Source organism: Physcomitrium patens, chromosome 16 (assembly GCF_059467195.1).
Source record: "Physcomitrium patens ecotype Gransden chromosome 16, ASM5946719v1, whole genome shotgun sequence".
Taxonomy (NCBI): Eukaryota; Viridiplantae; Streptophyta; class Bryopsida; order Funariales; family Funariaceae; genus Physcomitrium; species Physcomitrium patens.
Genome location: NC_143425.1, coordinates 638,660 through 655,236, shown reverse-complemented (window position 1 = coordinate 655,236; position 16,577 = coordinate 638,660). Strand labels below are relative to the sequence as shown.

General features: G+C 33.9%; 1 protein-coding gene across 1 annotated transcript; it reads right to left on the bottom strand.

The window, feature by feature from the left end:
• Nucleotides 1-11,449: 11,449 nt before the first annotated feature.
• LOC112293081 (oleoyl-acyl carrier protein thioesterase 1, chloroplastic) lies at nt 11,450-14,678 on the bottom strand. Its single transcript, XM_090256647.1, has 7 exons — nt 13,931-14,678; nt 13,564-13,693; nt 13,312-13,425; nt 13,063-13,158; nt 12,841-12,931; nt 12,557-12,625; nt 11,450-12,366 (listed from the first exon to the last, which is right to left on the bottom strand). The coding sequence occupies exons 1-7, from the start codon at nt 14,433-14,435 to the stop codon at nt 12,031-12,033; spliced, it is 1,341 nt and encodes a 446-aa protein (XP_090112773.1). The 5' UTR covers nt 14,436-14,678; the 3' UTR covers nt 11,450-12,030.
• Between the last annotated feature and the right edge of the window lie 1,899 nt (nt 14,679-16,577).

Here is a 16,577-nt window from a genome sequence, read left to right as displayed (position 1 = left end):
GCTAAAAGTTCCAACTTCTCTTCATTCTCTTCTGAATTGGCCTCAGGCTGGCATAGCCCTGGGCTTCTCAAACAGTACAGATCCTAGGTTATGTGCTGCCAACCTGCATGGAGCAATACACCAACAGTCTTCAAAACCCTTATGCTGAATGCCTTGCAGAATTCAATGAGACTGGAATCCATGTTCATTTGCTTGGCTGGCAGCTGATTTTTAGATTATTCTCCACAATTGGGTTCATTGCCTCCTATTCTTCCTTTGTTTTGCCATGCTTCTTCTCCAATGTTGCAATATGGAACTGTACATGATTGCCCTTTGTTGGTGCACACATGTTTGATGTGCATTTGTTTAATGGGAGAGAAGCTCTTGAGTTAATTTGTGTACTGTTTTCCCCACTCCATTCACTGTATTCTATACTCCTAATGATAATAATAAGAATAATAATAGACAGAAGAGAACAAGAGCTTTAATATTTACTTGGCAAGAAGTGAAGATGACAAGATCAGTCATGGTCATCACACAAGGGGGATGATCATTGGCACTCATTGAAGATGAGTTGGCCTTCATGAAATCCTCATGGGGCCACCCCTTCCCTTCTTCTCCCTTCCTTCTTCACCCATGGATAGATAGATAGATACTACTCCCCCCTCATTCTTTACCAACAATTGGTGCTCACAACACAACACATGCATGTCATTTATCTTTGTGAAGCTATAGTTGCACTGGGAAAACACTCTCAGAAAGATGGTGAACCACCAGTTGTCCACCTGCCTTGGCCCATGGAAGGACTTGTTTTAGGCAGACCATTCTTTCTTCTTCAAGCAAAGGCATGGCAATCAGAAAAGTGATGCTTGACTCTCAACAAACACCAAGAATAAATAAATAAGTAAATAAAAGAAAAGGAGGTGGTAAATTAATCATTAAAAGTTTCACATTAAGGTGAGAATCAGAAATGGTAAACTGTATCCCCCTAAGTGTAGTTACTTTAAAGAAGATATTTTTGAGTGTTACTTGGTCACTTTCTAAACTCTTAACTTTTTTTTTTTTGCAAATTATGAAAGAACTTTATGGTTGATCTTTTAAGTTGTTAGCTTACAAATGAGCCTGAGGCAATAAGCTAAGAGATTAAGCCAAGTATTTTCTTCTTTGGTTTTAAGGGAAAAGATGGTCTGCATGAGTAAACACAAGAAGGGAAGAAAAAAAGACTGCCATTTTGTTGGTTACCTTCCTGAGGCCTTGATATGCAAGCATGGGGACACTTTGATTTTTTTCTTTTTTTTCTTTTCTACCCTGAATACAAATAATTCCTCCATCATTCCAGAAGAGGCAAAAAATAATATATCCCAAGTGACATTTTAAGCAAAGGTACCATAGAATTGTATGCCAAAAAGAATATTATAAGAGATGTCATTACTTTATTTTATTTATGCATTGTAAACAATGTTCGTTTCTGAGTAGACAGGCATTCTAAAGCCAAAACTGTGAATCCAATACTTAGTTTACAAAGCAATTTTCTCTGATTTATGAGCATACTGAGAGCAGGGCTTTGGAATGAAATCTTCACTGGAAAAGAGGTAGGGGGTGAACAAAAAGGTTTGAAAGGAATTTTGAGAAATTAATGTTTTTCTTTCTTTCTGGTGTGATTACATTTTTTGTGCTTCCTCCAAGCTGTCACAAATTGTACTGAGTCTAAGACTCAGGCTTGGCAGCAGTGTCACATGTTTGATGGCAATCAGATCAGCCATGCAGCATTGCCAACAAATCAATACAAGTGTTCAATGCTTATGCCAATGCTGCTACACCTGGCACCATTGCAATGCTTGCCAGTTGGTGGATTATGAAAATTATGAGGTTAAAATTAAATAACTGCATATATATATATATATATATATAATCCAGACCAACAGTAAGAACCCACTTAGTGAAGAGAGGACTGAATTTCAACCTTATGGATTTTTCACCTAAATAGTGTACAAGAAACCTCACATGCAGATTCATTTATTTTTGTTGACTCAAACAATGCAAAGAGGTTTTTCCATTCTAAAGTTTCATGAAGAAAAGGAAGATGGATGGTAGATTCATCCATTATTATCCCATTATCCACCATTGTGTGATGCATGAACCCTTGCTTTGTGGAGGTGTAATGGATACAACTGCTGCCTTGCTGATGGGATCTAGCTCTCATTTTCATAGTCAACCTTCTTCCCAGTCCATGTCTGTATTAACTAACTGAGTGAGTGTTGTGGATGCTAAGCTGTGTAAATTTCTGTGGAATTATGGCTACCTGATGATATTTGCACATGTTTCTTTATCTCATTGGATTTCAAGACTCTTCCATCATAGCATGGATTTTTGCAGTACCAGTTACAAGTCAACTAAGCCTTGCTAATCATGGATAATTGGGACACTCACTATGGCATGATTTATGGTTTGTCCTGTGCCTGTTAATAATCAGTATCTTTGATTAATTACTTTCTAAAATCTATTTCTGTATTTGTTGGTTAGCAAGCTGGCTGGCTGGCATTCTTTCACCATAACCAGAGGTTCTTACATCCACCTTGGTGCCCAGAATAGAAGCTCCCTGGTAGACAAAATCTCTGTTAAGTGTAAATCTATGACAAAAAATTAGAAATTTAAAATTATGTAATGAAATAAAACAAAAAAAAAGTTTTAAATTTTCCAAAGTTGATACAGGATTTTTTTAAATTCAAAAAGCTTGGAGAAAAAGTAAACTGAGTTAATGAATTTGACTCTAAGCTTAATTATTTTACAGTATTTTTGAATAATACCAAAAAAAGACTTAACAAAACGGTTGAGAATTGCATTGAAGCATCGACATAGTTGACTGTTTATATGAGAATGAAATAAATCAATAACTAATAATCAATAAATATTATTTCGACGACGTGGTTGACAAACGAGAATTGAGAAGGTTTGAGTGAGGGTTCCATCTGTCTGGAAATTAAAGGGCTCGAGAGAGATCTTAGAAAGATAAAAATGGATGACAATAAAGACGTACAGACAGAAGCCCATGTGTGCGTAGAGGACGAAGTAAAAACGTGTACTTAACGAACCCCGCATTAGACGACTGTATTGAAGGAATGATGGATGGATGAATGAAGTATGTTGATGAGAGGAATGGAAGCTGCTGTATCTCCACGTAAGAAGAAAGCCATATGTACTGGCCGGAACCAGTCTGGGTCCGAAAGCATTGGGATGCTGGCAGTCCAAGTCAGCAATTGAGGAGGTAAGGTAGTGGCACGTGTGTGTACTTAGTGGGAGAGGGAAGAGGGCAGGGCGGCCATTGGGATCTTTCTGGTTTCAATCCAATCATTGGTGACCCCACCACACTCACTTGCAGATACTGATCTGGCAGCTCCGATTATTATTATTATTATTCTGAGGCCCAGTCAGCCATGTCTTGCCATGAGAAAGCAGTCTCTTCTCTCTCTCTCTCTCTCTCTCTGTCCACTTGGCACCCCCCCACACCCCCCCTTCCATCACACCCCACTTCCCATCGCTGTCCATCCTTGGTTCCCATCGCACAACCCCTGGGTTCTCCGATTTGGGAACGTACGGAAGTCATGGCCAACATTTTTCAGATTCGGCAAATTTCAGATATTTTTTATTAATAAATAAGCATTCTAAGTATATGTATGTATACATACATACATACATACATACATATGGAGGGTATTGCTTGCGTCATCACAATTTTTTCTATTGCCACCATAATTCGCCACCCATTTGACCTATTTTTTTTATTTCAATGATTATATTTGAACATGTTTATATATATATATATATATATATATATATATATCAACCTAATCTTTTGCTAAATTGACCCATCTAAACAAGAATTACACATGAGGGATCCAACACCCTCTTGCAAATGAAGCAATGGTACAAAACTAGAGTCCACAAACACCTCCATCAGAGCAAACTCCCAAAGCTCACTCACAAAACAATTAAACTCAGCATGCATTTTCTGATTTAGTAAAAGAGTGGGTCAATTTAATGATTTCCTCTATTTATTGGTACCTCCACTTTTAGTTTCTAAATAAAAATTTAAACATTAAATAATCAAAAATATATTTATTAATGAAAATATAAGGTCTCTATTTATTTGTCACATTTAATTGAGTAAATATGCTCGTCTTATTATGTTGGATGGAAAATAATTGTTATAAAACAAATATATGCTAATAGCACCAACTCGTAATATATATTTTTAATTTAACATTAACATAATTTTTAACTATTTGTATAGATAAAAATATAATTATTTTCATAATTATTTGTATGTATGTATCTATTTATCTACATACAAAAATTTAGAGACACATTTAATAAAATTTTAATGCACTGATTATATTTCAATGAAAGATTTCAATACACATTGCAAATTATAATTTCAATCAATTTATATGTAACTTTCTTATGAATCTTGATTGTATATAATTGTATAAAATAATTTAATGTAGAAAAGAATCTAATCAAATTTTGAGATATTAAAATAAGTATTCATACAGTAATAGTACTATAAATAAACATCTGTAATGCATTATATTTTTTAATATATTTTTTATACAATGTCTTTCTTTAAAGTCTACTGGTATTTTTTTGTTACTTTAATAGTTTTGAAAAAAATTAAAATTGTATGCATTAAATTCTACATAATTGCTTTTGCAATTTATTTGTAGCTCTTGTGTATTTTAAACAAAAATTTGTTGATTTCTATCTTTAATCAACGTACATGCACCAAACAATCATTCAACTACACCTGCTTTAAACTAATACATATTTCAATAAATATATAATTTTACGGGATTATCATGTGTATATATCTATACTTATTTCTAGAATTGCATTGATTTGTTGACTGATCAATTTAACGTGTTTTTTAATTTTAGAGAAATACAATTGCAGAATTTGATCCTCATTTTGAAGTTAAATGAAACCAATTATAATGAAAAAGAACAATAGTAATAAAATTAATTGTAATGAAATTTCTAAAAAAGCTTTTAACCTTATCTGTAAAGGATTGACAAGGATTGCCCAAACTCAAGTTTTTTTCGAAAAAATTCAAGTTTTTTTCGAAAAAATTCAATTTTTTTTATAAAGTGTAAATAAAATCAATAAGATTGTGAAATTCTATTTTTTTTAAAAAAATAATTAGTTTTTTTTGTTTTTTTTTGTTTTTTTTAACTTTCTTCTATGAATTTGTTTTGAGAGAATTGTATTTTTTAATTTTTTAATTTAAATTTTCTTTTAAATTAAGAAATGCAAATTTTCTTATCTTAAAATAATTATTTATAATCATAATTATTATTTATATTTAAATTAATTAATATATAAGAAATTTCTATACATTGATGTCTATGATACATATCCTTTTCATTATGTTTGTTACAATAATTCATATAAAATCATGTTGACTTATTTTTATTTTTCTGGAAATTTTAGCTTTGATGCTACTGCAATCTATAAAGAATTAATTTTCAAAACATGTATATCTCATGTAATATAGCAATTAGTTTGCATTTCCAACTTATACATTTTACAATTCAGAGAAGAATATTGCATTTTAAAATATTATCTAAAAATTAAAAATTAAAAATAAATAAAATTGAATAAATTTCAAGATAGTTAGACACGTTTTTTCTTTCTTGGACTATATAAACATGTATTTCATACTTTTACAATATTTTACTATATTTTTACTTTTACTTTTTTAAATAAAAAATAATACCTTTTTAAATATACTACAATTTGTTCCACAATTAGTTCAAATCTCATGTTACATCATGTTAGAACTTTCTATTTAAGCTTATTATTAGATTCCTTGAACAATACTACTATCCTGTGAAGGTACAAGAATTTATATTTAGGATAGAAATACATTAAAGATATCTATTCGGCTACCACAATTTTGTATAGGATAAATTATTATTGACCTGTAAAACTATTATAAATCTTTAAAAAGTTAAAATCCTATTAAGACTTTTCTTAGAACCAAGTATTATGCTTTTGTTATTTCAAAACTTGCAACTAAATTAGAAAGTACTAAAGCCTTTTATAAAAATTCTAATTGTCTACAAGTTATAAAAACATAAAAATTTCACCTCAATTGTAAAATATAGAAGATTTAGTTGGTCAATTATATTTTTAATTATTATTTCTATAATGCTTTAATTTTTTTTAAATCTGTTTACTTTATCTTGATATATAATTAAAAAACATTATACAATAGATTATTTGATACAATTTGAATATAATGTCAATTGTGGATATATTTCTATAATATGTATGAATCTTATTTGTTTAAAGTGCACAATTAAGATTAATTTAAGAATCTATTAAATATAATTTAAATATTTAAGGCGTTTTTAATTCTTTTAATAATCTTGCATAGTATTTGATATTGCACTTAAATTTTGTTAGGTGTCAAAAAATATATCCAACGACTTAGCTCAATATGCTATAATTTTCTTATTGTAATAAAAAAAATCTTTAAAATGAAATAAAAACATAAAAAGTTTTATATTCTTGAATTTATAGATTTTTTTAGATTATTTTTATGTTTTGTCTTTTTCCATTCTTTTTTCTTTTTTCAATGGCATCTCAATTTGCTTTTGTTTTCATGATACCTACATTAAAACATTATTTGGTACAAAATCATCTTTAAAAGTCTTTGCACATAAAGTCAAATCTTTGTTTTTAGAGGTTGTAAATTATTTAAATAAAAAACTCATAAAACATATGGTTGAATACATTGTAGAAAACAATTATGTACTTATCCAATCATTGAACCAACACAAATATCTTAAAACAGAAATCAGCATATAATAGTTACAACCTATGTATGAAGATAAATAGCAATAAAAAAGAAGAAGTACAGAGGTTTGATTGTATATAATAATGATTCTGAAGGCAATGCTCAATGAATTATTAAACATGAATATTTAAAATAACAACCTATATATAAAGATAAATTTCGATAATGTTTGATTGTATAAAATAATAGTTCTTAAAGCAAATGCTCAAATAAATTATTAAACATAAATATTCAAGATAACAAAAAACTAGGTCTTAATATTCTTTAGATATCTAACAAATACTTTAATATTTTTATGAAATTATGTATATATATATATATATATATATATATGTATATACACATATTTCATAAACCAATAACTTTAAAAATTGTTTAATATTATTTCTAGTTTTTTCTAACATGTTTCTAGATTTCTGTTTCTTTATATTGTATTCTGAAGTTTCAATATTATTTCTTCAAAAATATAGTTTTTATAACTATTATAAGTTAGGTTCATATTAAAATACAACTAAAAGTCCTAAATTCACCTATAACAAAATTTCTCATCCTTTTACATGTGCCAGCTTTTAAATTATTTGAATTTAATTATTTTTTTCTCTCTAGTGATTCCATTGAATTTAATCTTAAAATAAATGATGTCTTTCAGGAAATATTGAATATATACATACATATATATATATATATATATATATATATAATTTAAATCAATGCACTATAAAATATATTCTATTAAAAATAATTACAATCGTAAAATAATTACTATAATAAATTTTGACTTTATGAGTGAATTATTTTTGAAAAAAATTGGCTAAGAGACATGTTTTGTGAAAATACATGTAGAATATGTAATTATTTTAAGAAATAATATAAACCAGAAAAATACTAGGTTTATAATTTTTTTTAATATGAATAAGACTAAATATACTACAAATAGATAAAATTGAATTTTATGTATATAAAAAAATTCAATATAAAATATGTAAACGTTTTAAAAAATAAATCTTTATATTAAAGAAACTAAACTGGGAACAAATTTTGCAAAATTGATATGAAATTTAATATGAATTAGGTATAAAGATGGCACTTTTATATCTGATTGTTGTAGGAATAAAAATTTATCAATAACTCAATTATTGTATAAATATTTTTATGAATAAGAATAATAAATAAATAATTTAAATTTACATTATTTAGTTTTACAAATTTATAAATTAATAAAATTAAAATTTAATTTGAATTATTTAACAATAAAATGGTTTAACCTTAATCTTTGTTATTGCCAAATATATATAACTATATAATGTACAAATTATATCTTTTAAAAAAAATAATGTGTAATTATAAATGATATACACTTTCTTAAGGTATAATTTCCTTCTATACAAAAAGCAATGAGTTTTTGTTCTTCATTTGATTCTACAGTTGTTTTGATTGGTATTTTAAATACTAAAATCTATTTAATTCTATCTCCAATAATATATTATTAAATGGTATTTTAAAATCTATTTGAAGATTGGATTGTATGTTTATACAATTACTAAAAAATGTTATATATATATATATATATATATATATATCTCTCTCTCTCTACATATATATATATATATATATAAAGTTAGATTTCTCTAAAATAGTATGCAAAGTTTTTGATTTCAATTAAATTAAATGATATTTTTGGTAATTGATGTCAATCATTTAAGAAAAATATAAAATGACATCCATTTATTTTTGATTTTTTGATTTTTTGATTTTTTTTCATTATCCTTCTTAATAGTAACAATATAATGATCATAACATATTCAAGGAGGAATGATTTTATTGTAAGTATGCAAGGGTCTGTGGCATGAAGGGTGCTTATGCAGTAAAAAGAAAAGAGAGATGTCCACCTAGCAACTCTCTATTGTATTAGCATCTATTGGAATTAACAATTATAAAAAATGATTTGACTTGTGTTGTTTATTAGGTCAATGTTATATTTTACAATGAAGGTAAATAAAACATGACATTAAACTTGCTAAGTTGTTTATTACTTTATTTTATATTAACAGATTATTTGTCTACGAAAGTAGTTACTTTATTCATTGAAATTCTATACCAAATCTTCCTCATATTACAAAATATTGTTTCATATTCTTGTTATGTGATTACTGTATATATTTACATATAGTGGTGTTTAATAACATAATGGAAGATGCTATTATATAGACTGGATCTTTATCATTAAAATGACTCAACTGTAACCAATGTTATCTTTGATGCATCAAGATATATAATTTATATTTTTTATGTCTTATTTTTAAATCTGAATTAGTCAACAATAAATAAGAATAACAAAACAGTTTTTTCTTGATAACATAAAATATGTTTGATATTTAAATTATTATTAAAATTTTACAATATTCATGAGAAAATCAAAATACAATGCAACGTGAGTAATACCATCACAAATACCTTAAATTGTTTTGTACACATACATGTATGTGTACAAACATTTACCCAGAACATGCTTTCATTACAATTTACTCCCACATGGTGGATGAAACCCTAAATTTTGGAGTGCAATGGGTTCATGATAAGTAAAGGTGGGGATATATTTATTAGGATGAGCAATCATGCTGAATGAGTGGGTGAGCAGAAAGGACCAAGAGGACATGATCTGACATCCATCTATACATCCTTCCAACATTCATCCGAATTGTGGTGGTGGAGCAGTAGCAGGAATAGAGGGGGGCACGTTGTTGGGTTGGAAACCATCTGTGGGTTGAACTCTCTCTTTATACCATTTATTATTTACTCCCCCCACCAGAGATTCACTCATATGATTCTTCCTGCTTCTTCTACTACTTTCTTTGTTATCTGCCCCCATCATCTTATGGAAAAAGCCAACAAACAACAGCCCCAAGAGAAAGAGTGAGAGAGCTAGATGCCAAGAGCATCTCCATGAACTCTTCCTCTCCTCTCCCTCCTTTTCCCTTTTACCTGTTTTCTCCTCTGCTTTGCTGCTTGCTTTATCTCTCCTTTTTAATGGTAGCATTGCCACATCTCATACCCCACCCACACTGTCCATCTCTCCCCATTTTGATCTCCTGTACTTGGAAAAGCAGGTACTCTACCCTGCTTTAAAGGGTTTTGGATTGGAAATGAGCCAACATCTGTGTGGTGATGTGTTGGTAGGAGTGGGGAAGAGGAAGAGGAAGAGGAGGAGGATGCATGCATGCGGTTGTAGGTCATGCATAGACATATAGTTAGTAGTTAGCAGTGATTCAGTGGAACCAACAGGCGTGATTCTCACTTTCCCCCCTGAAAGGAAGAGAATGCTTTGCTTTCTCTCTCTCTCTCTCTTCCTACCATTCAATTGAATTGAAGAATGACCCATGCTTAGTGTGTGTGTGTTTAAGCAAGCAATGGAGAGAAAATAAGATATGCATATGTGTGTAAACAGAAACTGAGAAAATTGCACATTTATTTATTCATTCATTCATTCATAACACTTCACAGAGTGTACTACAGAGCTGCCATTGATTCTCCTTCAGCCTGACACACACCCCCCCCCCTCCCTGCAGGTGCCCCTTGATCAGATGCAACAAGTTTGTGATCATTGCCCACACTTGCCTCCGAATTCTTGCTCTTCCTCAGCAGCAGCAGCACAAGCAACTCCACACATGAGATGAGGAATCTTGGAAGCTTTCTCCATTTGAAAATAATTACTTGTAATGATAACAAATAAACGAATAAGAAGGATTGTGCAAACTCTCTGCCTGAGCCATAGTTTGGTTATGGTGTCCTACATGAGTGTGGAGGATGGAGCTTTCATCATCATGGCTGGGTGGTGGTCACATGGGGAGAGGGGAAGAGACTGTTCAACTTCTGGTGATTTTCCATTTATCAGATCTCATTTATAGGGTCCTCATTTATAGAGCGTGTGTACTGCTGTGTCCTAATCTCTTTCCAAGACTCCCAAATATTACACCAGGACATCACAAATGTAGAAGTTGGTGAGTGTTGTGACCCATAATCATAGAGTGTCACCAATTGCCAAATTGCCCATGGACTAGATACTTTGTTGGGAAAACTATTTTAGGCCTTTAGTCTTGTCCATTGGGATATAGCAATCCAGTGGTCACAGTTTGTGCAGTTTAGACCAGTCTTCACAGCAGCCAACATTGTCTCCTTTCACTTCACTGTGTACATATACAAGGGGTGGCCACTTTGAACCAGAAACAAGGCTATGGCTGAAGTCATTTTGAGTTTTTGAGTGTGGACGAAAAATTAACTTAGATTCTGATTCAGGTTGCAACTAATGCATTTGGTTCAAGGGATGGATCACTTTCTTACTAATACTCAAATGAACACAAGCATTATCCTATTTGTGCTCAATGAAAGCATGCACTTTTTGTGCATTACGAGAAAGCATCTCATAATATTTTACAGACCACCTTCCAACTTGCTGCCCAGTAAGGCGCAGCAGAAAAGCAGTCTGTGAGATTGATCCAAATAAGTCATTCATCACTCACCAAGATCTAGTTAGATAGGGAAGTAGAAGTATCAGCACCTTGAAAGGCATGTGAGATTCAATCAGTCACACAATTTGAAGCTTAGACAAGTATATGTTGTGCATTGAAGCGCACAAAGACACAAAATTAATTTACAGAACACTGAATACGAACACTCCTCTTGCAGTCACTCTTGAGCTCTACTGCAGGCTAGGCCTACTGCGTATAATTTTTGGGCTCGCACGTGGGGGACGAATGCAAAGGCAATCGACACCAGTACTTAGCAGCTACAACATGCTTTCAATCTGGATTATCAGTATCTTTATCAACCAGAATGCTTGACAATGAACGCTGCTGGCTCTGTGGCTTAAGGTCAAAAATGAATTCACATCGTAATACCAAATATTAAAATAGGTAACCATTGGGGAAGCGCGGTGTTTGAATCGTACAGATTGAGCCACTTCTTCAATGCTTGGCAAAAAGCTCCAGCATTTGGTGCCAAACCCGAACTAACCGAAAAAAGTGTCAGAATTGTTCTACAACCATCTGAAGCCTCAACGGTGACCTCCTTGCCGGTCACCGATCAGCCAGTAAAAATTTGGTTGCAGGAAAAACTGCTGCTCAAGCGTCCCTCCAAGTTAAATAGATATTTATATACAGCTGTACAAGACCTGTGCACTTTCTTTTCAAGGTGCTTTAGTGGCTTCCTCGTGGGTTAGATTTTCTTCTCCACTCAGTCCTGCCTCGGTTGATCTCTTTCCCTTCATTCGTCAGTCTTAAAACATGTACGAAAAGTAGCGTCGAATGCTTAGGTTCTGGCGAGTAGTTGCCATTGCTTCCGACGGAGTTATATGAACCGTTACTGGTGCCAGTTGCACATTTGGATTCCAAGAGCCAGGAAATGGTTTCCCCGGTCACTGTGTTTTCAGGTATGACCAAAGATTCAACAATGTCATCTGACTTGCATTCACGCTTGTAGTCAAGTGTAATCTGAGTCAATTCATAATTATTTGGAACTTCTGGTGGGATTGCCTGTATGAAAAAAAAGAGAAAGAAACACAACTCAAAACAAAAAATCACGCGTGGCATCATGGGCCACAAAGCAGAGTTGCTTCATCATCACCTACGAAGTGCAGGTGGAAAATGAGAAAATGTGTAGATAACAAGGTTACAATTTATGTTGGTGTAGGGAGTTTGTGGAGCAGGAGAGAAAACTACGCACCTCAAGCATCCAACATACATACGTTACATTATTCACATGTTGATTCATGTCCAAGTCATTCCGTCTTGGCTGCCACGAGCAACGTCGAAAATTAATAGTTGATCTTTAAATCATTATCGTTTAGCAACTGTTTAGAACATCTCACAAAGCGATCCCAGCATGAAGTAGTAAAACGTCTACGAAAGCTCTTCAAAACCCGCACACGGATATTTTTAATTCAAAGCCGTCAACACGTTGGATCAAAGATGCTCTCTGAAAAAATGGCAAAAGTACGAGATACTGACCATCAGATTGGAGCACTCAAACTGGGCTACACCTGGCCTCCCGATCTTCTTGATGCTGCTGTTCTTCTCCTCTTTAGGATCAAAAGCCCACCTGAAGGACAAAGACCATTTAAGCTTGTGAAATGCTCCTGCTAAATATAAACTAGGCTGGCTCATGTCACATCGCACTATCATCATGAACAATGACAGTTGCAGATATCAGAAGATGAGTGAGGCTGGCACCTTGGTGGAACAGGCACAAATGGCATGTACTCTTGCCTCACATCATCAGGAATCCTTGACAACCTCCTAGTATCCATATTCATCATTACCCAAGTGCTGCATTCATGCATAAAACCCTTTCAATTAGTTAGCATTGAGGATTCACTCTGTCACCATATGCACATTCCTACCAGATTTCAGACAATCGTCCCGAATATTAATGGACAGGTACCCGCAACGCAACACATTGATGTTAATAGAAGCAATTACCTCGTCGCTCTTCCAATTATATCACCCGTTTTGTCATTCCTTATGATCCAATCCCGACGAGTTTCAATCCGACCCTCTCCTTGATACCAGGTGTCAATTTCAACAACATCGCCCCTGCACAAGGTTGAGAGCCACATTACTGTTCAAGTTTGAGAAGCATCTGAAAGCGAGCTGGAAGTTTTCTGACTCTCCTTCATCGTAATCTACCAAGGAGAAGACGAAAAGAAAAGAGTCATAAAACCAAGTGCTTACCAGATAGGGTATTCCTGCATCTGAATGTGCATGCGAGTTGTGACCCAAATGAGGTGCTTCTGTCTCATGATCGGAGTAGTGGCAAAACCGTCTGTTGAAAACCCCACGCTTTGAGCATGATTACATGCTACTTCCTGCATACACCACCTCATCTATGAGAGGCGCCGTGACATCATAGCCCCTAAAACCCGCGGGGCTTTTCAAGTGGACCTAATAGTTCCAAAACCAAAATTCAACCTTCTAAATTCAAGACAACAACGGAACCAGCTCTACGCTCACAATGTTCTGATTGCTGTCATTTGACAAACTCGAATTTTCTCGCAAAGTTGACAAAATCTTCAATAACAAAGTGTAAGAGAAAGCACACAAGCCTGCAAGAGATTCGCAATCGTCTCCATCGAAGCAGCGCGATTCGTCCCAACCTCGTAGCACCGAATCGCAAACTTCTCTCTGTATAGAAGATTGTCAATAAGCCTTCCCGATTTCAATGGCGCCAAATATGTCTCAAGCTGAAAACTGTCCCTCTGCAGCTCGTTATCAATCCGCGCATCCTTAACCACGACTCTTCCCTCCATCACTGACGCCGACGCAACCATCGAGCTCGTCTTCCCTTCTCCTCTCCCTAACTGCCTCCCAGCAATCACCACCGACGTCCATCTACCCCTCCCACTCCCCCTGGCAGCCACCCCTCTCCCGACATCCCCACAGTCGCTCCTCCATACACCACCACCCGACAGAAACACCCGTCCTCGCCATCCGTCGCAGGATCTCGACCCAGTCATACGCGGAACCCATCCCCCATGAGCAGCAGCAGCTCCAGCAGCAACCAAATCGCCCCCAATGGTCGCCATGCCATGAGCTACGATACTCATTGTGGGATCGAACGCCCACTGGAACTCAGGAAGGAACAGCACACAGACGGCGCAGCGTTCAACAAATTGAATAAGGAGCAATGGAGAGAACACGAAATCAATCAATGCTTGGGGGAGGGGGTAATCTAGACTCTACGCAGTGAGAGAGAGTGCCACTGGAAGGAGCTGTTGTTGAGGGGCACTCAGTGGTAGGAACAGAAGTGGAACACCAGCGACACGGCCGAGGCAACCACTCCAGTCAGACAGACGAGTGTCAGTTGTGCTCCCTTCCATGCAACGGAGCCTTTCCATATCGCACATCCCCGATGATTCCCCCACATCCCCCTGCTACTATTACACCCTACACCCCTACAATCTCAACAATAGCCAGCCCCCTCCATGGCCGGTTCCTCCGTCACTCCGTCCCACGTTTCTCTTTCGTCGTCCCAATTCATTCATTCCTACTTGGCACGGAACTCGACACGCGGTTACGTGGCGGCGCTTGCAGGGGTTGGAGCCTAGCTGGCGGCGAACCTGTGATGACATGGCAAAACTGGTTCCTCCCTCCCACTGTCCGTGTTTGGACTGTGCCGATCCCAGCAGCAGGAGGCACAGAAGCGCTTCCAGGAAAGGGGCTCGAAGTTGCACACTACGACATATTCGCGTGACTCCGTTTGTCACTTCCCTGATTTACACGTGGCATGTCATTCTTTGCCCATGCATACTCTTCGATCCGATAGTCGCCACGTGGAGGTTCAGTTCTCTATCTCGTTGGTTTAGGGTTTAGCGTGTGTGTCCTATGGCTCATGGCTCTCAGCATTAGAGAGAAGAGAGAAGAGAGAGGTGAGTCCCTTCCTCCCTTAGAACCTCTTTTCATGAGGTAACTCACATATGTGCCATCTTTTGCATCTTTTAGCTTTAATCATTGTACTTGCAACCAAGTTCATCACTCTTTGTAGCTTCTTTTAATACTGTAAACTCTTATAGACAAATGCTTTGCAATTTGTAAAGATCTCCTCAAGCATGTTTTCTTGTTTACTTTTAGACAAAGATATAATTTCAAAATCAAATAATCTATTGGGATATTAAAAGTGCTGCTTAAGTTGTAATTGAGGTATAAAGTATTATTATTGGTTGGATTTGGAATATTCATTACTTTTAGATAGATAATTTTTTTATCTTTCCAATGACATAAAAATCATGTAATTCCAAGTTACTATGAGTAAGTTATGATAAATTAAAGATACAATTTAGATAATAAAAAAGTTAAGTGAATAATTTTTACCTCAAAAATAACTTGCTTAAGAAATCAGGAGTTTGAGCCTCACTAAGGCTCACAAGTAGTGTATATAGATTGTCAAGAGAGGCCACAAGGCCTTAGTCTTATCTTCAAGGTGCTACAACCCATATGAGAATTGTGCACCTCTCTTCCTACAAGGACTATACTAGCTGCTGGTCCTCCTATTCTCTACTAGTAAAACTATTTTTTTTGCATTTTTGACTTTTATATGGTGTTAAGAAACACCCAATTAGCCTAGAAACCTTGTATGGTCATCAAATCTTGCTTCATTTCTTCATAATGGCTCTCAAGGTGGTAAAACTAAATTTTACAAAAGTCTTGAAATTTTCTCTAAAAATTCATAAAAAATTCTAAATAAATTCTAAATAAATTCTAAATAAATCCTATAATATTTCTATAATACTAATATCCATATAAAGCTATATTTTCTATCTTAGTGATTTTTTTATAATAATAAAATCAATTTAAATCTACTAAAAATCTTATTTTTTATATAATTAACTAAAAAGACATAAAGTTCTTTTTTATGCTTCTTCTAACTACTAACTAATCATTGATAGGATTTTATAAGTAATACGTGTAGATAGGAAGCCAATGGAGACATTGATCTCAATAATTAACTATTAATGCTTAACAATAAAAAAAAATACTAAACTAACTAAGATAATTGCCTCCAAGACTTACTAAGACTCCATTTTTATAACTTTCCTTCTAATAAGACTTTTACAAATTATAAATACTTCTAAATTATAATAAATTATAATACTTGAAAAGTCAAAAAGACTCTCTAATCTTAATATTTATATAATTAAATAACTTAAACTATATTTTATTTAATCCACCAATTATGATCAATTTGTGGG